The sequence below is a fragment of the Gobio gobio genome, assembly GCF_949357685.1.
Source record: "Gobio gobio genome assembly, chromosome: 13".
In the NCBI taxonomy this organism is placed as follows: domain Eukaryota; kingdom Metazoa; phylum Chordata; class Actinopteri; order Cypriniformes; family Gobionidae; genus Gobio; species Gobio gobio.
The window spans coordinates 24135877-24159062 of record NC_137106.1 but is presented as its reverse complement, the minus strand read 5'-3'; the positions used below and the strand labels follow the sequence as shown (position 1 = coordinate 24159062).

General features: G+C 38.8%; 1 protein-coding gene across 2 annotated transcripts in view; it reads right to left on the bottom strand.

Annotated features, from left to right (window-relative positions):
- Positions 1–3572: 3572 nt before the first annotated feature.
- Positions 3573–23186, bottom strand: part of grid1a (glutamate receptor, ionotropic, delta 1a) — a gene marked incomplete at its 3' end in the record, with an annotated part of 383513 nt that continues 363899 nt past the window's right edge. Inside the window, exons 13-17 of one of the 2 annotated variants that reach the window (XM_079832713.1) lie at positions 16560–16755; positions 12417–12583; positions 8395–8635; positions 6083–6218; positions 3950–4338 (exon numbers count right to left, since the gene is read on the bottom strand). In XM_079832713.1, coding sequence (XP_079688839.1) covers positions 3950–4338; positions 6083–6218; positions 8395–8635; positions 12417–12583; positions 16560–16755 — 1129 coding nt within the window. Of the gene's footprint in view, positions 4339–6082; positions 6219–8394; positions 8636–12416; positions 12584–16559; positions 16756–23186 lie in introns of both variants that reach the window. The other variant, XM_079832712.1, reaches the window with a different exon arrangement.

Sequence of the window (23186 nt, the reverse complement as noted above, 5' to 3'; positions counted from 1 at the left end):
CATCTTCTCACAAATTATGCATAGCATAAAAATGTTGTCTGCATTTTGTTCAGGGCTTTTAGTATTTCAAGGGTGCTTGGACTTTGATTTCAATACATCCTTTTATGATTTAAAAGCCTGAGATGAAAAGAATCACTCAGACATGGACAAATATGTCAGTGAAACCACAAGCTAAATGATACAGTGTGTATAAACCTTTAGTCTTCCAAAAAATGTCTTCCTGTAGAAATACACAGTCAACCTCATCATCACTTTAGTGTTGGTGTGTGTGTGTTGAAGTGTAACTTTTGACACATGTTTTTAATGTCTCTTGCCCTTGCAGGGTCAGTCATGGCATCCACATGGTGCCCTAGATCTTATTGACACAGCTGGCAGGAGGGACGGAGAGGGCACTTCCAGTCTGTTCACCTGACAAACAACTCAATGGCTTGAGTACTTGAAATCCGGTGTGTTCATGCATCCTTATGGACTATCGGCACTACCGTGACCTTTTTATTTTGCTTGACTTTGGAGAATGGGGTGCAAATAGTCAAGTGTCATACAGACTGAGAAACCTGCAAAAGTGGGAATGTGAACTCCGCGGTGATCTGATTCATTTTGGCAACAAAGAGAGGAGCACAAACCTTAAAAAATGACTGCTGATGTGTTCAGAGCTGATGATTGGTTATGTTCATTAGTGGAAATATAAAGCAAGACTTGCTTTTAACGAAGCGCACACCAAGATGATTCTAAAAATCTATAATCATGTAGAGTTTATCTGAAAACCAACTGTATAATTAATGCTTTCATTGATTTGCTGCACAGGGGAATGTCAGTTGTTGATCATTATACGTATCTGAGATAGAAGGTACATTATTTAGATGAAGCCTGGGGACACTTCAGGCCTCATTTATAAAATGTTGTGTAGAAACCATCCTAACATTTGATTCTGAAATGTGCGTACGTGTGATTCAGAGAACAGATGTACGCCAAAAAACGTACACCTCTCGTCCAGAAGTAAAATGTATAAATCGCGAACGATCTCGGAATTGTCCGCGGCTGAATGGTTTCTCAGCTTTGTAAACGCCACCTAGTTAGTGTCATTAACAGAGCACCACTCATTGTCCAAATCCTTTTTCTTGAGAATGATGAGCGGCAAAAATTGCTTAGATTTCCACCTGCAATACTCTGACTCTCTGCCACAAGGAAAAGAGCTATGTCTGCTCATGCTGCCTTCACGTGCTATCGGAAATTTCCCACTTCCCACTTCTGAAGTTGTGATTATGAGCGCATCGCATTAAAATTTTGACTTTTGACTTGACGGAATTAGACCCTGACGTGGAGTCAAAGACCGTTTTTATAAAAATGAACGTTGGTGTGGATTTTAGCGTTCGCATACTTTAAGACCAAATCTGTGTGTACACACGTTTTAAAAATGAGGCCTGTGATCTTTTATGACAATCCCCTAAGTATACTCTATATAGCTATAAGGATATTTGTTTGATTGACAGCTAAGAACTGCACTCTGTAGTACAAATATATAATTCTTTATTGATTAGGCATTGGGTATCATAAATTTATTTCTCAGGTTAATTTTTACATACACTTTTGATTAAGAGTTTGGTGTCTGTAAGATGTTTAAATGTTTTTGAAAGAAGTCGCTTCTTCTCACCAAGGTTGCATTTATTTGATCAAAAAATAATACAGCACAAACTGTATAGAATAGAAAAATAACTATTTTCTAATTTAATATATATTTTTAAATTAAATGAATTCCTGTGATGGAAAAACTGCTCAAGAAACAATTGAAAACATTTATTGTCAATAATGTTGCAAAACGATTTGCTGCTTAATGTTTTTGTTGAAAGTTTTTTTTTTTAACAGGACTATTTTTTAACATGATGTCTTTACTGTCACTTTTGTTCAATTTAATGCCACCTTGTGAATGTTTTATTTCTTTCAATAATAAAAACATTCTTACTGACTTTGAACAGTACAGCAATACATTTAAAAATGCATAGCTAATGTGTTATGATAAAATATGAATTAACAATCGTCAATTTATAAATTAGACTTTGTTAGTTGAACTGAACCTTACTCAATTTTTAGAGATAATCATACCAAAAATAAAATATTGATAAAATATTTGGTGCAAAAGAGTTTATTTTAAACCAAAAGAATCTCAAAATACCACTGTGATATTCCTTCAACATATTAAAATCATTACCATACTGGTTTCAGGAACAGAATAAAGAAAGATTTTTTATATATCCTTCAATTTTTCTACTAAAGAGAAGCAACATAGTTGATATTGATATATTTATATTTCTCTCTCATTTTTGTATTTAGAGTACACTCTAAATAGACTTGAATGCAACCATTATATTTGAGAATGCAGAACTTCAGGTACATAAAATGTACATATGCTTCCCTTTTAAAATGCATTTGATATTGAAGGCGAGCGTCTTGTACTCTGTAGTCTACAGATGATTTTGTATGCTTGGCTGTCAAAGGAAGCTTCAGTCTTCATACATACTCTAAGAGCATGAAGAGCTTCTACTAAAACTTTGTTCCCCGGTATCAGACGTTACGTGAACGATGCCTCCACAAACCTGCAGTTTCACTGATTAGTTTCTTTTAAATGGTTAGTTCACTTCAAAATATAAATTTCCTTATAATTTACTCACCCCAATATCATCCAAGATGTTCATGTCTTTCTTTCTTCAGTCAAATTTTTTTTTTTTTTTGAGGAAAACATTCCAGGATTTTTCTCCTCACTTTAATGGCAACCAACGGGTTAAGGATCCAAATCAATGCTGTTTCGAAGGGCTTCAGAGGGCTCTGCACGATCCCAGCTGAGGAATCTCAGGGTCTTATCTAGCAAAACCATCGGTCATAAAAAAAAAAAAAAAAGTATACACTTTTTATCCTCAAATGCGTGACTTCATCACGTATGACGTCATCACGTCGGAAAGGTCACGTAGGTGGAAGTACCGACCCAGTGTTAAAACGAATATACAAAGACTAAATCAAATGCCCTTTACAAAAATAAAGGTAAAACAATGATGTCGGACAATTTTAAAATTGGAGGAGAACATGAGATGGAGTTTTACGGCACTGGGTCGTACTTTCACCTATGTCACCGATGTGACCTTTCCGACGTGATGACATCATACATCGTGAAGAAGCACAACACGAAGTGCGCATTTGAGGTCAAAAAGTATATACATTTTTTTAAATGATTCGCTTGATAAGACCCTTTTCCTCAGCTGGGATAATGCAGAGCCCTCTGAAGCCATTCAAAGCCCTTTGAAACTGCATTGATTTGGACCTTCAACCCATTGGTTGGCATTGAAGTCGATTATATGGAGAAGAATCCTGGAATGTTTTCCTCAAAAAATAAATCGACTGAAGAAAGAAAGACATGAACATATTGGATGAGATGGGGAGTAAAATATAAGGAAATTCTTATTTTGAAGTGAACTAACTCTTTAAAGCTTCTTTTATATTAAAGAAATATGATCAAAAGATTTGCAGATGTTTTTCTTTCAGTTGTTTTCTAATATTCAAATAAAAAAATCTTTAAACGTGGCACTTAGAAAACATCCACAAGGAATTCTCATTTTTATTTTAGAACAAAATTTACAAAGCCATTCAAACAGTCTGTATTTTATGTAATTACTTCTTTTAAACTCAACTTCAAAAAATCATGGATATTCAAAATACACTTTGACTTCACTGCTGTCTGTCATTATATACAAATATGTACAGGCAAAGATATTCAGTGTCTCACAGTCATATGTATCTGTACTTGAAAAAAAAAAAAGAAGAGATCTCCGTATCTGTTTGTATGTATGTAATTGTATAAATGCAACCAGACCTGGTCCAAACTCAGTTTTTATGAATGGCTGGTTGGCAGTCTTTAGAACACTCTGACAGGTTGGCTCAAATAGAGGTCCCATGGCTTGGATCAATGGCTTCTGGGATGGGTCCCCCGGGCACTGCCTGGTAAGAGATGGGCATAGGTGTCTTTACGGGGCTCTGGCGGAAAAGGCCTCCGTTGGGCGCCCGGTGTTTGCAGCGCATGGAGGGCGGCAGAGTGGAACTGCTGAGAGGGAGGGGGAGGCTCCGTCCGGGCACGCGGCCGACCCCAGGACCCTCCTGGAGGAACGAAGTCACGGACAGGCCCCCAGGGGGGAAATCTCTCATGGTTTCCTGGGAGCTCTGCTGTGGCCGCATGCTGCCCATGTCCAGGGCAGAGATCTCCAGAGACTGACCTGGCAGCTGCTTGTGCACCAGATCGTCCTCCATCAGCCCACTCAAACGCTGGTGAACCTGCTCCAGATCCATCTCTTTGTCCTGGGAATGACAAAGAAACAGGGCAATTGAGACCGAGTCTGAGGTGAAGGAAAGATGAAAAGGTGGGAATTGATTTGTGGGGTGGAAGGCGGAAAGAAAATGAGAAATGACAAGCAAAAAGCGAAGGGATATTGAAGCCAAAACAGATGTGAATGAAAGGAACATGGAAGTGCATGCAATCTTTCAGAAAACAGCAGAAGGTGTTTACCAAGGGCTACAACAATCACATCAGCTCTGATTAATGATAACAATTACACAACGTACTACTGACAGCACAGAATAATCTCATAAAAATAAAATAAAATCCATCTCCTCTCCCACCCGCTCCAGCAGGCAAAAGGTCTGAATGCTAAAACAGCTTCATATCCGAAAAGTTACGAAATGAAAGAAATCAATGATGCAAATGAGAGTGTGTGCTGGGAAACATGGGCCATAAATTGAATTGCAAACACAAGCCTTGGCGCTTCAATGTTTCAAGCTTATTCCGGAGGAGCCATGAAAGGGGTATTTCTTCATTCTTTGATACGCACTGCCGTGAAATAGCTTTGGTCACACGCCAGTGATGCCATGGCGTGCCACTTAATGAAAGAATCAAGCCAACATTAACAGGCTGCTAACTGCTTGCATTTTTTTCCACATAGTTCTGATAGTCATTTAATTCTCCTGCCATGCATCCTCCGTAAGAAAGTAAGGAGGGTGGACTTGATGCTATGAAGCTTTCAGTAAACGCTGATAACCGTTCCATCCAGGGCTACTCTGTTAATCACTGTTCTTCTTCTCTGTTTAGTACAAGTCAGTTCAGTAATGCATCCTTTCCATTTCAATGGGATTGCTCACTGCAAAATGAAAATCACTCATCGTTTACTCACCCTCTTGTCATTCCAAACCTGTATGACTTTCCTACTCCCTTAGAAATGTCAATGGGGTCCAACATGTTTTTATTATATGGACAAAACATGTTATATAATGTCTTCTTATGTGTTTCTAAGAAAGAAATTCATACAGGTTTAGAACATAACATGACAGAGTAACTGAATTTTCACTTTTGGGTGAACCAGCCCTTTAGCTCAATTGCAGAGGTCGATAGTCTACAGTTTTGTACCATTTATGGGTAATTAGAGGTGTCACATTATGAGACTACGTTTCTGAGTAATAAGATCAATGAGGAGATAATTACTGTAGAGCTCATGAAGCTCTACTAGAAAGTCTGAATGTGTCTCTAATTAAAAATGCATTAATTTGCCATTAAAATACACCCCATTTGGGGCACTTACAGCCGTGACAAACAACACAACTGGAGGCCAATCTCTTTTTGGATTCCAGATTGCAATATTTTGGGACATCGGTGTGGCCACTGATTGGGTGATCTGATGGATGACAACAGATGATGAATTGGATGAGAATGTGGAGCGAAATGGAGAGGCACACAGTGGGATTCCTGTTAGTGCTGCTTTGGCAAACAGATTCCAGGAATAAAACAATCAGTCTCTAAACATAATGCATTTATCAATCCACACAATATGGATGAATTAACTTCTCTGACTCTGCCTGGGTCTCTGTCATCAGTTAGTTCTCTATACATGAGTGAGTCATAATTACCTCACCACCCACATCCATATATACTGTATAATAATCTGACTGATAACCCGCTCTAGGAGAACGCATGTCCTTCCTCTAAATGACTTCATATTCTCAAACCCTGTTCACCCCACTGACAGGTATCCCTGCTCAGGTCTCGGCTGACCTGTGTAAAAAGCCTGCGTGTCTTCCCAGTCTCTTTCTCTCTCTGGCCAAACGTCCCGTGCGCATCCTGCAGCAGTTGCAATTTCATTATATGCCAATGAGCCAGACGCCATCTCCAGAGTGCAGCCCTTAGTGTCCTGTATGAGACCATAGAGAACCTGTGACTGCCTGGACATTGGCATATAATTGCAATAAGAAGACACAGAGAAGGATATAAAACGTAAAATGTGTAAAGTTGGTTATTGTGTGGTTCTTATTGCTTGCCAGCGCTCCAATCACTCCCTTCGTACAGTGTGTATCATAAAGCAAACAAAACCATACATAAAAGAAACACTCAAATTGTACAGGCATATGGCAGGCAGAACACCTTAAAGCGAGAACAAGGAGTCGGTGAAAGCAATATAGTCTGAAAGCTATAAAAGTTCTTATCTCTTTATGTGTTATTAATTCAAATCCAGTCAAATTTCAAGCAGTTGACAAATGGTAGTCATAATACAGACGTCTGATGGCTATTATTCAACGATGTCTGCAAAATTTAATATTACGTTATTGGCAATCAACATTCCTGAACTGTAATATGTGGTTTATGAGCTGTTGCTCTCGCCAACGTGCTTGCCATGGCTCAAGATATCACCAAAGGGAAAGGAGAGAAGGAGAGGAGACAAGGATGGAAGAGTAACTGCAGAACATTTGAACAAAAGTCAATAAGTCACTGGCTTTCTCATTGCACACACTTTAGTTTAGGGATCCAGGTACAACCTTAGCCTAACAACCTAGCTGAAGCAGCAGAAGAATTGGGATGTTTGTTTGCAGAAAGTTACTTGGAAACATCATTTTAATGAATAGATCTATATTAGTAGTTGCCTATAACAAAGAGCTAATGGATTTGACTACAAAAGCTATCATATCCACTTAAAGAGATTCTGTGATAATGGTTCCAAGCTCGTATGATTTTCCTTTTTTTTGTGGAACACAAAAGAAAATATTTTGAAGGACATCTTAGCAGTTTCAATCCATTATAAAGTCAATGGGACCCCAAATTTCAAGCTCCAAAATGGACATCGACAAGTAGCGTGAAAGTATTCAACAATACGGCAACATAAGATATAAAATAACATCAATCCTCATTGGTTTTTGCACATCTTGTGACCAAACAGCATGACATTTGTGGTTGAATCATATGGATTAATTTCTACTTTAATGTTCTTTTTAGAGGATGAAAGTTTTGGATCCCATTGACTTAGACAACTGGATTTTGATAAGTAGTTGTAGTAATATAGATTTTCTAATGCCCTGCCAGTATCTGAGGCAAAAATACAAGAGCTGTATGAATACAAAAAGAAAAATATAGCAGTTAAGATTATATAAAATGTTTTACAGTTATATATGATAAAAATTCTGAAACCTTTTCAAATGTTGTCTACTTGCATCAAAAGCGGGACAGTCCAATAAAATATGTTTAATGGAAAAAAAGGGGGGGGGGGGGTCTTGTAGAACATACATAGAGTTGGATCTTCTCCTTAAATATTTTGAGATGTGGACGTTGCACTAAAAACTGGAGGCAGATGAATGCGAGCGGACTAAATGTTTGGAAAAGTCCAGCATACATCATCAGACAGAAGTCTGACATAATTTGATCAACCATTATGGGCCCTATCATACACCAGAAACACATTTATTGTTCAATAGCTCAGTATTTTGGTGTGTTATTTAAAGGGCGTGTTAGTAATATGCACCCATAGGCGGGTGAACAACGCACATACAATCTGCTTATTATACACACAGCAGCACAGCAGGATTCCTCTCTGGAGAAGCATTCAGTCTTTTCGCTTATCGTTTAAAATAAGATCAACAACATTCATTTAAAAATAAATATATAGGGTGAATTATAATTTCATCCTGACTTAAAAAAAAATCTCCACAGTATCTTTTGTGTTGCATGGAAGAAAGTAAGTCATACAGGTTTGGAACGACATAAGGGTGAGTAAATCATGAGTGAGCTTTCAAAATTGGGTGAACTATCCCTTTAAGTAATCAATGAATTCATCTGTTTTTGTCTTAGGTGTTTTGTGTTTTTTTTGTGACTCCCTCCCCCTTCACCCTTCCCTCTTGCCTTTTCTTTGGCAACACTTCAGCAAATGGGAGGCAGTAAGTTCTTGATGATCACACCTATAGCTGGGTGTACTGGAGCTCGACTAAATCGGGGCTTGCGTCAGTGGCATCTGGATCCATAAAGTAGAGTGTGGCAGTGGCTGTATAGTCCTGGGCGCGGTGGGCAGGGGTTGGCCGTAGTTTGGCCGCCTGCGGGGTCACCTCTTTGGGCTGTGCCCGTTGGCAGCGTGGCCCGTTCCACCAAGACTCCAGAGCGGCCACCAGGCAGGCCAGCAGCAGCCCCGCTGCTAGGATGCAGAAGACCCCAGCGAAGCTGTGCAGTCTCAGGGCACGGCCCTCCGGCTGAGGCTCTGCGTGTTTGTCCAAGTCGCAGCGACCTTTCCGAGGCCACCACTTCTGCTTTAGAATGTCAAGGTCTCCTTTCTCCTGAAGGTCAAGGATCCTGAAGAGAAAAGGGAAGTGTCTTGTTATGAGGATCGTGGAATTAATCTGTCATTGCTTTAATTTTGCCTGTTATATTGCTTTTAGAAAAATGTATTAGCAAAAGGACAGAAAATGAAGCTCTGAACAATATACTGCACATCTGACTGAAAGGGGATAACGAGGCGAATATTACATTCAGTGGTCAAGGAAAATGACCAAGAAACAAACAGAGATGTATAAAGTACTAGAGACACATACTTGAGTAAAAGTACAAGTTCCTTATCAAAAAAGTGACTTGAGTAGAAGTTGAAGTGCTCTTTAAGCACCACACTTAAGTAGAAGTACTAAAGTATTCAACATTTTTTGTACTTAAGTATTGCAAGTAGTTTATTTTAAAATGTACTACTCAAGTACTGAAAGTAAAAGTACAAGTATTGTGTTATGTAGTTATTAAAGAAAGTAGTCAAAAGTTTGAACATTATATTGTTTTTATTATTTCAAATGATTAAGCTAAAGGACAATCACAATGTTGGTAGGTAATTTTTCTACCTTTGTCATATAAATAACCTGAAAATACTGTAGTTTATTAAGATTAAATCTTACTATAACCACTCTTACTAAAAAAAAATGGGGTAAGCACACTTATATTCTCATTTCAAGAGGTGTTCTGAGTAAATGATTTGTTTGTAACACTTTACAATATGGTTTGATTTGTTAACATTACATTAGTTAATGTAGACTAATAACCAGGGCCGTGCAGAGAGTTCTTCAGAGGCAGGGGCTCAAATGTAAAAAAGGGGCAATATGTAAATATATATATATATATTAGGGGTGTAACGGTACACAAAACTGACGGTTCGGTACGTATCTCGGTTTTGAAGTCACGTTTTACAAAATTGCGTTTTATTAATTTTTATTCAACAGTGGTTTAATAAAAAAAAAATTGTCTGTCCTTAAATGAATTCAATTATAACTAAAAGTTTCTTAAAGATAATGCTGTAAACTATATAGGGAGCCCTTACATATTGCTATTAAAGATTAACAACAGAGCCCAAACTATTAGCCTAAATTCATTTGCTATTTATTTTTAGATATAATAATCAACACTCATAAGCTTCACATAAAGCAGTTTTTGCATTAATATGTAAATCTAATTATTATTATTTTTTGATTTATTTGTTGAAATATAATCATTTAGTGGCTGTAATTTTCATGACAGGTTTATTTAAACATGCATTAAATAAACAAGACATCACTAAGAGGCTAAGTGGTATATAATGAATATATATAGGCTAATATAACGAATATATAGGCTAATATAGTGCATGTATTCAGTGAAAGAGTTAATCTCTCTAGTGAACTCACAGCTGTGGACACTGAATGACTTCTGAGGTAAATGTGATTCTACATGACATTGTTTGTTTACAAGCTGTTTTATTGTCTTTCCGCGGTTGAAACACCGATGGAGCGATTACACAACATATGATACGTTTCAGTAAGTTGTAATGTATCCTCAACATACCTTTAGATATATTCATTTCTTTAGGAAGAGATGATCGCGTTCACTCGCGCGCCGCGCGCTGCCTCTTGAAGTTGAACTGATACGCGTCTATCTGTCACGTCACATAATAGAGCTTTAAAACGGCATTTATCGTTTGAATTTCGTGATAAAATGGACTGAATACTTAATATGTTCGTGTGGGAACTCGGATTGAAGTGTGTTCCGCGCTTTAAACAAGCCGACTGTTAACTGTTATAGATTACATTCATAACCGTTCGGTACACGCGCGCACCCTACCGAAAGCCCGAAACGTTAGTTCGTCTGTCCATGTAGTTTTCAACCGATTTATGAATAAGAACAGAAAATTACCGCTCCACTTCACATGCCCAATGGAATTTGAACTTGCTTTGCCAGATTGGTTGGTGTATATACATGACAAACGGGCATTGGTGAATTGTGTAATACTTTAAAATATATAATATATAGATTTGTAATTAAATCAACACATTAGCTCTGATTATGGTTGAAAAAAAATATTGGTTTACATTTTTCCCGTAAGGCCACATACTCTCTGAAAGGACCATATTTGGCTCGAGAGCCGCTTCCGAACAGAGGAAAATCAGCTGTCAATCAAAACGCACGCAACCCATAGCAACGCGTTATGGCAACGCCTCAACAGAAATTGTCCGACTTTTGAGCCGTTCGTTACTATTGTATACATTGTCATCAATGTCATGTTATAATAATCACATTTATTTAGTTTTATTGACCACGATATTATCATTGATATTTGTCTGAGAGGGGCACTTTTCATTCATTTTGAAAAAGGGCAGGGGCTCGAGCACCCAAAGCCCCCCCCCTCTGCACGTGCCTGCTAATAACTAACATGAACTAACCATGATCAATACATATGTTACTGTATTTATTAATCTTTGTTAATCTTAGTTAATAAAAATACAGCTGTTCATTGTTTGTATATGTTACTTCACAGTGCACATTAACTATGTAAACAAATAGAGAGCAATTTGAGCGTAAGACCCTCGTGTTGTTTTAAAGACAGTGAAAGCGCGCTTGCGGGGCTCTCTCTCGCGCTCTGTCTCTCTCTCGCACTCTCGCGCGCTCTCTCTCTCTCTCATGCGCGGTAATGTGGGTTTGGAATGGAATGATTCATAACATTTTTATAATTGTAACGAGTAACGATGCAGCACATAAAAAAAATATCGGAGTAAAAGTATTAAACTCATCGAAAATATGTACTGAAGTAAAAGTGGAAGTAGGAGAAAAAAATAATACTCTAGTAAAGTACAGATACTGCCTTTTAGTACTTAAGTACAGTAGTGAAGTAGTTCTACTTCGTTACTATACATCTCTGGAAACAAATGATGGAAAAATAGTAGTGCTGGTTTTGAAATGTAAAAACAAAAACAAAGCAATTATCTCTTCAAATAAAAGGCAGAGATACAAGGTCCTTAAATAGTGTTAACAAACTTCGCAAATCACTGAAATAAAAAATAAAAAATCACTTCAGCAGTGGCTATGAACATTTGGTTTTCTATTACAGTCTTTGCTTTCTCTTTATTCATTAACAAGTTTTCTTCGTAGTTATTAATTTCAATGCAGCAGACGTTCAGAAAGAGAATGTATTTGTAAAGAATCCAGAGCAAAAGGTCAATAACTATTGATAGAAAAGATGTCAAAGGTTGAAAAATAAAGTCTGTTCAACTGCAATCGTCCTGGGTATTCATTTAAAAAGTGTTTGATTCTAATTCCCCATAACAGACTGGCAGGTGATTGTAGAGGCTCCTTTATGAAAATGCATTTCGTGGCCTTGATGTTGGACTGATATGTGCATTATTAATTGCTGGAAAGCTTACCTCCCTAAAGCGAATTAGTATGTGAGCAGAGTGTCGGTATGAGCTGAAAATATGAATGCAAATTATAGTCAAACAAATGAAGGGCTGCAGGGTGAGGTGCTTTAAAGCCAGTGGAGAGAAGAAAGCATGGGTGGGAATGAAGATAAATGCTACCAAGAGCAGTAACTGGTGAATCAACGATTCATGGGTTCTCCGGCAAGACGGCGTCTGCCAAAGAAATAAATGTAATGTAAACGAGAGAAAGGACAGATGATGAAAGAAAAAGGGAAACAATCCATCACAGTCAGCCACTGTGATGTTTGCGAGTTTTGTGATATTGACTTGAAAAGATTGAAACAATGGCGTCTATCCTTCAGCTAGTTTAATGACTTAAATCACTCTTCGTGATCATATTGCATATAGACACTCTGAAAGGAAGCGCTCACTTCTGCGAGAAGAGATCTCTGTAGGGGCTGCCGTGCTGCAGGGCCAGGCCATATCCTTTGCTGCTCATGCTGTTTCCTGTGACCACCAGCGTACAATCATCATCTGTCAGAGCTGCATACTCTAACACCGCCAAGTCCCACAGGAAGGCATACGGATCCCGCTTCACCTGAGAGAAACCACACACACACACGGTACAGTGTTTCATTTGCCCATTTATGGCAGAACATCGTGGCACGTTTTTGTGGTTTTGATAACAGTAACTGAAACACGGCCTGAGGTTATCCTGAGATGGAGAGCTTCTCCTTTCAGTCGCTCAGTTCTTGTCAGACAGGTCACAGACATCATTGAAAATGAAAGATTTTATTTATTTTTCACTGAACGTCATGAGATGGCTTTGAACTAGTTTCTTCTCTGGAAACTAGCCACCCCCGCTTTCTTTTTCAAGAGATTAGCACACACTCTCTCTCTCTAGGGAAAATGGTTCCAACGAGACCCCCCACACACACACACACACACATTAAATACAAGCAGTACAAGCATCCGCTTTCCTCTCTGTCTCTTTTAGACTCTATCGCAGCCACACAGTTATGACAAACCTTCATATGACAAGTACAAAGGGGAAAGAAATGGATGTCCCCTGGCTCTTCCATATAAATATTACATTTTCCCTATATCTTAGTAAAGTACTACAAATACCCGTCACTGCCTGAAATATCTACAGTTTGTCTTTCAAATGTACATCTATAAGTAGGATTTTCATACTCTCAACCTATTAAAGCATTGATATCAAATCAATCTAAGCTATACAAGTCTCCAGTTTGGAGAGTGTGCATTAGTTAAACAAAGACAATAACCTCTAATAGACAGGATGAAGGGACACAGACATGCAGTAAGAATAACTAAACCAGTTGTTCATCGGGTTTCTATGAGTTTCTATGAGTACGTTTATGTATTTAAACAACTTTTGGTTTCATTATACGGTCACATTAATTAGTTCTGATGAATAGAAAGTTCAAAAGAACAAGATTTATTAAAAACAGAAATCTATTGTAACATTATAAATGTTTTACTTTCACTTTTGATCAATTTAATGCATCCTTGCTGAATAAATGCCTGTTCAATCTATTGATGTTAAAGATAAAGATAATGGACCAGGGAAACAATATCGTTGGAATCACTTTTAATTTTTATTTTGCTTTCGGCTTTGCTAAACTGTCCCTTGGTAGTGGCCTCATTTCCACCACATACAATTTTCATGATATTTCAGGAAAACAAATCAATATAAAAAATGGCAAAAATTATCCTGTGATGCATGTGTATATACTGAACATTGTTAAAGAGCACATTAAACTAGTGACGGTGTGAAATGTGTTACTGTAAGATAATTATTGTTTTAGGGACAAAATAGTTGAAGAAATACGAATCTGTTGGACAATTACTGGGAGTTAAACACCTCAGCAGGATGGCCTGACAATAGCATTATTCAACACCATCCAAAGTGTGGGGGTGCAGACATACAGGCCTCTATTTCTCCGTGTCTTATCTCTTTTCATTATTCTGCTTAAGAAATCAATTCTGAGCCTGCTGAATTGTTAGCTTAATAGCCAGTTATAAAAAAGCTCTCATAAAGAGATTCATGGTTTTGGTAATGTCTCCTGTGAAAAGCATGCCAGTGGATATGTGCTCTATGTAACAATAAGACGAGCTGTGAAATTTAATAGCTGCAATTTTTTGAAGTTTTATCAAAGGGTTTGATGTGGATATCAAGTGTCTTAAAGATTCTCTTTGCATCTGCAACAGTTTATATACAAAGTGACTTTGAAAGTTTTACCAAACAAGCATAAATACATGAATGGATTCAGCAGCATATGAATTGTAATTTTTATGGCTCACACAATATGGTGGGATATTACATTGTCTGAGCCATGAATATTTATCTTGATACGCTTAAGCTGTTTTCTCATGCTTTCTGTCAGACTTGTATGCTACATTTCCTTTTCTCTCTTTAATGATGCAAGATGCCAGAATCATTCTGTTACGAACCTAAACAGACTGCATTTTGCTGATTGCTCCTTCTGTGTTCTGTGATACATGCTTTGGAATACAAAGAACCACCGATTGCCAGCCAGCATCAGGCACATGGTAGTGCACAATAAAGCTCTTGCCAGCACAAAACTTCAGCACCACTGACAGTTCTTACCAATTACCACACAGCCAAATTCAGCACCACGGACAGCTCTTCACCCCGTCAAACAGGGCTGGTGCTTATTTGAAAGGACTGAGCAGTTCCAGTTTAATAATAGCTTATTCTCTGTTTCAGGTGTTGTCCATGCAGATATACAATAACTGAACATATATGGAGACATGCAATTTTTACCTGGTTAGTTGAAATGATTAATCCAGTGGTTTTCTCAAATGTATCAAATGACTAAATCTACTGTTAAGAATATATATATATATATATATATATATATATATATATATATATATATATATATATATATATATATATATATATATATATATATATATATATATATATATATATATATATATATATATATATATATATATATATATATATATATATATATATATATATAGTTATCAGGCATAACATTATGACCTATTTTTGACCTATCCTATTATTGTGTTGGTCCACCTTTTGCTGGCATCGAGGCATGGACTCCACTAGACCCCTGAAGATGTGCTTTGGTATCAGGCACCAAGATGTTAGAAGCAGATACTTTAAGTTCTGTAAGTTGCGAGATGCCTTCTTCCCATAGTGCATCCTGGTGCCATGTGTTCCCCGGGTAAGCAACGCACACGCAACCGACCATCCACATGATGTAAAAGAAAACGTGATTCATCCGACCAGGCCACCTTCTTCCATTTCTCCGTGGTCGAATTCTGATGCTCACTGATGTTGGTGCTTTCGACGGTAGACAGGGGTCAGCATGGGCACCCTGACTGGTCTGCGGCTATGCAGCACCATATGCAACAAACTGCGATGCACTGTGCATTCTGACACCTTTATATCAGAACCAGCATTAACTTCTTGAGCAATTTGAGCTACAGTAGCTCGTCTTTTTGATTGAACCACGCGGGCCAGCCTTCGTTCCCCACGTGCATTAATGAGCCTTGACCTCCCATGACCCTGTCGCCGGTTCACCACTGTTCCTTCCTTGGACCACTTTTGATAGATACTGACCACTGCAGACCAGGAACACCCCACAAGAGCTGCAGTTTTGGAGATGCTCTGACCCAATCGTCTAACCATCACAATTTGGCTCTTGTCAAACTCACTCAAATCCTTACGCTTGCCCAATTTTTCCTGCTTCTAACACATCAACTTTGATGACAAAGTGTTTGCTTGCTGGCTAATATATTCCACCCACTAACAGGTGCCGTGATGAAGAGATAATCAGTGTTATTCACATCACCTGTCATAATGTTATGCCTGATCGGTGTATATGTTCAGTATATGCCTTTCTTTTATATCTTTCTGACAGTAAGAAAAACAAATTTGCATGTAAATGTATTGTTTATATATTTTATGTCTTTGAAAACGGGTATGTTTATAATAGCAGACTTAGTTTTTTTTTTTTTTTTTTTTTTACAATATACACTACAGTTCAAAAGTTTAAGGTCAGTGAGATTTTTTTAGATGTTTTTGAAAGAAATCTCTCAAGGCTGGATTTATTTTACCATACGATAGAGTGAACACAGTTATATTGTGAAATATTATTATAATTAGTTGAAGTGATTTCTATTTGAATATATTTTAATTTATTTATCCCTTTGATGACAGAGCTGAATTTTCAGCATCATTACTCCAGTCAATCTTCAGTCACATGATCCTTCAGAAAATATTCTAACAAGCTGATTTGGTGCTCAAAAAACATTTCTTCATTTTCATTGTGGAAACTGTGATGCATATTTTTTACATAATTTATCTGAAATAGAAATATTTTGCAACATTATAATTTTTTTTATTTATTGGGTCTGTACATATGAAAATACATAGATGCCTTGATATTTAGGGGTTGTTGGCATCAGGAATTTTGAAAACCCTTGGATTGGGTAACATATGTGGAATCTTTACATCATCTGTAAGTAACAGGACTGTGAATGTCTGATACCTTGCGGATGCCTTCAGCAGGAGAGATCACAGAGTTGTCCTGTCCCTGATTTTTATTGATAGTTCTCCACAGCTCAGCGAATGTGCTGTCTTGCTCCAGGGGGTTCGTGCCCTTCACCCTGAAATACTCGAACACAGCAGACTCTCTCACCGTTCCGTAGCTAAGCTCTGTCTGCTTGGAAAGGTCTTGAAATGTTCTGAAAAGAAAAGTAATAAAATATATAACAGGCATAAAATGCACAATATATTAAAAATAAATAAAACCAGATATAATAACAAAATGTGGAAGAATACCACTGTAGCTAATAATATGCTGTTGAATGATGCCTGATGTTCAGAATGTGCTTGCTAAATCACTGTGTTCACAAGCATGCACCAGATGATTTTAGTGTTTAAACAATCTGGAGTGTGTATATGCCTCAAACTACAACATAAGAAGCTGTGAATGGTACATTTCACAACCTACCTAAACAGTGTGAAATGAACATCAAACAATTAAAATCACACTCTCGTTGGAACCAAACATTTGAGCATACCCTCTAAAAAAATTGTGCTATATGGCACTAAAAGTGGTTCTTGGCTCGTAATCATAGGGGAACAGCTTTTGGTGCTATATAGCACCATATCTTAACAGGTTCTGTATATGGTAGCAGTGCTATATAGCACCTCAGTCATTTAAAGAACCGGTGAAGAACCGCTGAAGAACCACCGAAGCACCAAGATTTGGTGCTATACAGCACATAAAGTGGTTCCCCCATGATTACGAGCCAAATAACCACTTTTAGTGCTATATAGCACCATTTATTTTAGAGTATATCATATGGTGCTTTTCAGCCAAATTAATAACAATCACTTTATTATTTCTTGCTGTCTTAGAATTAGAGCAAAGCTTTTAGGCATGAACGTAAAGATTTAAACATTTCCAAAAATTCTTACATCATAATAGTTCAGAAACTAAATTAAATGAAATAAATCATAATTAATGTAATGAAATAGTAAAAAAAAAAAAAAGGCTATAGTGCAAAGCGGCTGAATTCAAATAGCTAATCTCCATGTTTAGCACTAGTGTTGGTGTCATGTCCTCAGGCCATAGAATACTATTCTACTACAGAGGCAGTTTATTCCAAAATGATTTTTTGATTTCATCAATATCTCGTTTTAGGAAATTTAGAACGTCAAAAAAAGTCTTCTCTGAAAAACCTGGATTACAACCAGGGCAACACCTCTCCTTGACCTCTCTATAATACTATTCCTCTCAAATGCACTCATGAATCACAGAGGTGTGAGGTCGAGCTACTGACACGCCGCATTTCAATTGGGTAATATGGGGGTTAATGAAAGACCCTTATCTAACACTACCATTACTGCGTGAACTGGCCCTCTAAGTACCAATCTAACAATGTGAAAATCTTTGTCTGGTTTACATCTGCAACAATACTCTCTACTAGATTATAACAATGAAAGAGCTCATGCAACAATCAATCCCTAATGCAAAAGCAGACAAGGCACAACACTTAAACTGTCACAAATAATGAATAAATGCATACACATGATGTATTAATTAATTGAATTATTTGGAGGAAAATAATACTCCATGACAAAATACAGTTTTAAATGAGTTTGCAGTTCACAGCTGCTGCCTTCCATCTGCAACTTCCGATGTCATGCAGTCCATGTGTGATGTTTTTAAGGCAGCCGGCTGCTCTTCCCTCCTGCGTAATGACACTGGGTTGCTTCTCCTTCTGGTTTTAGTGGGGAGTGATTTCATGTTGAGATAAGCATCTTCCATCACCCTTGACAAGCTATTTAACAGGACTCATACCATTTTTTGCAGATTCAATGAGTCGGATTGTTAATCTTGAGATGATAAATCAGAACAATTAATCAGTTTAATTATAGTGGTACTGCCACAGCTGGAGGAAGAAAAAAAACAACAACTATGGAAATATGTTACACATGGTGTCATCTTGTTGTATTTATGAAAAAGTCATTTATAATCAAATAAATGCAGCCATGGTGAGCATAAGACTTTTTTCAAAAATATTAAAAAAATCTAACCAACCTCAAACTGTACAAACAGTTGTGTACGTCAAGTCATTAGCAATTCTTTTTACATTTGAGTCTTTACATGTTGCAAAAAAAAAATTCTGTATCATTGAGACGAGTTTGGTCTAAGACCTAATTTGAACCACATGTGGACAGATGCACCATCATTATACTGAGATGAGATACTGTCACTCTTCATACACATGTTGGGGTTAAGTTAACTAAAACATGGCCTGATCAACATTATTAATAGCTATATTTAACTAAGTTGTTTAAATAAACCACACTGTAAACCCTAACCCTCATAATAAATAATTGGTATTTACTATTTAGTATTTAGAACTTTCTTTTTCTTTTGAGTTTTCAAAACTGACATATTTTAAGGAATCTAAATTGTTTTACTGTTTTGAGTTTTATTAACTTGTTTCTTTTAATTTAACTTTTAATTTAACATAGTACTTTTTAACTTAAATTTAACCGAAACTGGGGATTTCTATTTCCCAGCATGTTTTGCCCTGAGATTAACCATGTGTGTGCAAGATTAATATTAAGTCGGAGATTTAGTAGTGTTTAATATTCCCTTTTGAAAGGGAACACACATTGCACTGAAGCGCTATGGGGAACGCCTCAGCGTGAAATCATGGCAATCCTATTGGCCGGCGACAACCATGACGTCATACTAGTGCAAGCCGGAAGTATAAAAGGGTCGCCCAGAGAACATGTCATGTTCTTCGTCTTCAGAAACTGAGTTTACTTTAGTTCACGTTGATTATCATGGCAAGTGACAAGCATTTCCAAAAGTGTGCCGATCCTTGTCAGAGATTTCTGACACCGGAGGACTCACACTCACACTGTGGGGGTCCTGTTTGGGTGAAGAGCATGCACGCTCAGTCCTTGAGGGGTCTGTTTGCGTGCACTGTGAGCATCTTCCGACGAGGACGCTCCTCTCTTGTTTGTCTTCTTCTCGAGGGAAGAAGGACAGGCAGCTGTGCCTGGCGGCTCGGCGCTGAGGCGGAGAGTTGACTGAGATTGTCGGGCTCTCAGCTTGAGCTTGCTGAGGAGTTGGAGAGAGTGAATCTTTCACGCCCCTCGGCGGCTGACGAGGGTGTGCTGCTGGAGGATGACGTATTATCCCTTACATCATCGGATCCAGCGGCCAGTGCTCTGTTGGCCTCTAGCCAAGATGAGCAGGAGGAGGCTGAAGCAGGTGAGGATGCAGAAATGGCTGACCCTGCTCAGTCCCCCTGCCCCACGTATGTGGAGCTGGTGGAGGTGATGGAGCGAGCCACGGAAAGGTTTGATCAACCATGGCGGTCGTGGCAGGGAGGAACCCGCTTGTGGAAGGCTCTACGAGTGTTTCCTCTTGGGCCACAGACAACCAGCTCAGGTGAGCCTTCCATTCCTTCCCGATCTCCATTCCGAGATCAAGAAGGCAAGGAAGAACCTGTATTCTGCACACATCCATCGCCATCAGTATGCAAATTATGCCAGTGTCGATGCCTCCTACTGGTGAGATGTTCGCAAGCTATCTCTCTGTAGGGGAAGCATCGACGCTAAGCGCTCCATCCCTGCCATCCAGACCACTGAATACAATGTTGCGTCAAAAATTGCAGGGCATATGCAGCAGTAGGTCAGGCTGGGGCTGCACTGCATACAATGGCAGGGCTCCAGGCTTACCAGGCAGACCTGCTGAGGGACTTGGACCAGGGCAAGGGTCTTTCTCCTGATGCGTTTGCTGAGTTGCTGAGTTTCACGACAGATTTGGCTCTCCGGGCCACCAAACAGATCGATGGCGGCGATGGTGGCCACGGAGAGGCACTGTGGGTGACCCTGGTGAGCATCGGGGAGAAAGAGAAGTTCTTTCTCCTAGATGCCCCGGTTTCACACTCTGAACTTTTTGGTGCCTCTGTCGAGGCGGTGGTGGGAAAGTTCAGAGAGGCAAAGGCGTGCTCGGCTGCATTAAAAACATTTATACCGTGCCGGTCCGAGCCTGCACCCAGATAGGCAGGGAGTCCTGGCCCATCTCGATTCGAGGATTGTAGGCAGGGCCAGAGAGGGTGCATCGCTGCTCGAGCACCACCTCCGGCAAGGAGCAGGTCACAGAGACCTTAGAGAGGTAATAGAGTAAAGATGCGACCAGTGGTCTGGGTCTGGTAGAGGCAGATAACATTGCTTCCCTCTCTGAGGGTTGTTACAACTACCCTCTTTTTTCTGCCTTCCCCCTCTTCGTTTTTTAAAGGTCCCATGGCATGAAATTTTCATTTTATGAGGTTTTTCAACATTAATATGAGTTCCCCTAGCCTGAATATTGTCCCCAAGTGGATAGAAATGTTGATCGGTGTAAAACCGAGTTGTGGCTGTCTTTCTCTGCCTTTGAGAAAATGACAGGCCAGACTAGCCAATCCTGAAGTCTCCTGGTTTGACGTCCAAGCAGGCACGGTTTCCTCCCTTTCCTCCGCCCAGAGAATCTGGCACGCCCATGCAAACGCTCGTCGAGAGATCATTGCATCATTGCTTGTGAACGAGTGAACGCTGGCAGTTTCTCAGTGTTTGGATGTACAAATGAAAACAGAAGTCTTTTTTCAGTTCCTTCTGATCTGTGATCAGTGATTTCTGATGTGTAGCTAATTATTTATTATTCGTGCACACAATGCGGCTTCTCTCTCTCCAGACAGAACGGTGTTTTCGTGTTTTATATCTTGTGAGTCAGTGTTTTTGTACGTCCTCGTCGCGTCTATCGGTTCTAAAATGTGCATACAGTCATGAGTTTCTGCTCAACATCAGCAGAGATAAACCTCACACACGCCGAAGCTCGGCCTCCAACATCCCCGACCCCCAGTACTGCATCTGGCCCACAGCGGAGGCACCAAACGCGGCGTGAGATTAAGCAGAAGGGGGGTAAGCTTGAGCATATCCGGGCTAGCCAGCCTAGCCCCACAATAAACTGGATTACATCCGATTACTGCTGTTGTGTCTTTGTTTGCGCTGTGTACTCAACGCGCGTCACTGACGCTTTTATTTTATTTTAAAAATAATGCTATTATCAACACTTACTTTTAACTCGTTCATCTCGACAGCTGTAATGGTACTTTGCATGTGTTACAAAGTTGGTAGAATAATGATGAAGAGGACTCGGTGTGACTGGGACTCGTGTTTATTCAGAACTCTCAGATACAAACACAATAAACTCGCGCTGACTGACAGCGCTCTCATAACTCAGTAGTTACTATAAATAACTTTGTTAGCAATCGCTGAGCTCAGTCTCTGATACATTAGTGATGTCCGATCTTTCTTTTGAACCAGTTCTTTTTAGTGAACCGAATCAGTTCACCAAATCGGACTGAATCGTTCTAAACGGTTCGCGTCTCCAGTCAGCGCTGATCCATAATTTACTAAAGTTACTAACTTTCTGACATGAGTGACAGTCCCTCCGACTAGAAATAGACTAATAACCTAAAGTATATGCTGTAACTAAAACAGTTCAGACATGCTGAGAACTGATGTGAAGTGAACTCAGGTCCATCCGTCTCCCTGGCAGACTCGTGCCTGCTCGTGCCTCGATAAACCACGCCCCCTCCGCTCATATAAAATGCAAAGATGTCAGCCAATCACAACAGTGGGTGTTTTTACTGAAGTCTCACAGCAGACACGCCTCTTGAAGCAGGGCATTCAGCCACAGGGCAAACAGCAGTATAGAAAAAATGCCTTTTATTTCTAAATTATGACATTTTATGATGTAAAAGTCATACTAACAATATAAGTACAGCTCAGGAAACATTATAAAATAATAGAAAAATGCCATGCCATGGGACCTTTAAGCATCAGGACCTGGACTGGACCAATGATGATAACATTGTTCGGATGGTCTGGCTAAAGCCTTTTGTTTAATAACAGAAGTAATAGAGCATGGAGCATAGATCATACAGCCTTCTTTTAATATTAAAGTGGTAAAGGCTTCCGCTCGTTGGATACAGGTAAGAGCTGTTTATATCTCCTCCTAATAGTGTGAGTTATTTTGTAGAGATTTCAGTTTTTTAAGTATAGCAGAGCTGTTGTTTTTTTGGCCTCCTCTCGCTGGCCAATAGGATTGCCGTGATTTTACAGGTGCTTCAGTCATCAGTCTAGCTGAGGCGTTCCCCATAGCGCTTTGATAGAATGCGAGTTCCCTGTTCTCAGGGAACCAGGGTTACAGACAACACACTGCAGGCAGCAAAGAATTAGCAATAAGCATAATGTGTTCTTATATTCAAAAACAGTGAGATGCAGATGTGTTTTTAATCTTGACACACTGTTGTAAAAATGTGCTCATGGTGTGAGATGCTGAAAAAAAAAGATAGCTAGAGATGATCATCTGACACGAGCAATGGAAAAAAAGTATTGCATTGACTCGATTGATAGATTTTTTTTTATCTTCAATCAATTGAATATACTTTTATTATATGTGTATATAATATAATCTACATAAAATGAAAAATTAATACATATCCTAAAAATAAGTTTAAAATGTATGTAGTTTAATTTTTTTTTATCTAAGCAGATATTGATACAGTATGTATGATTATTTGCCATAAATTTGATCAAT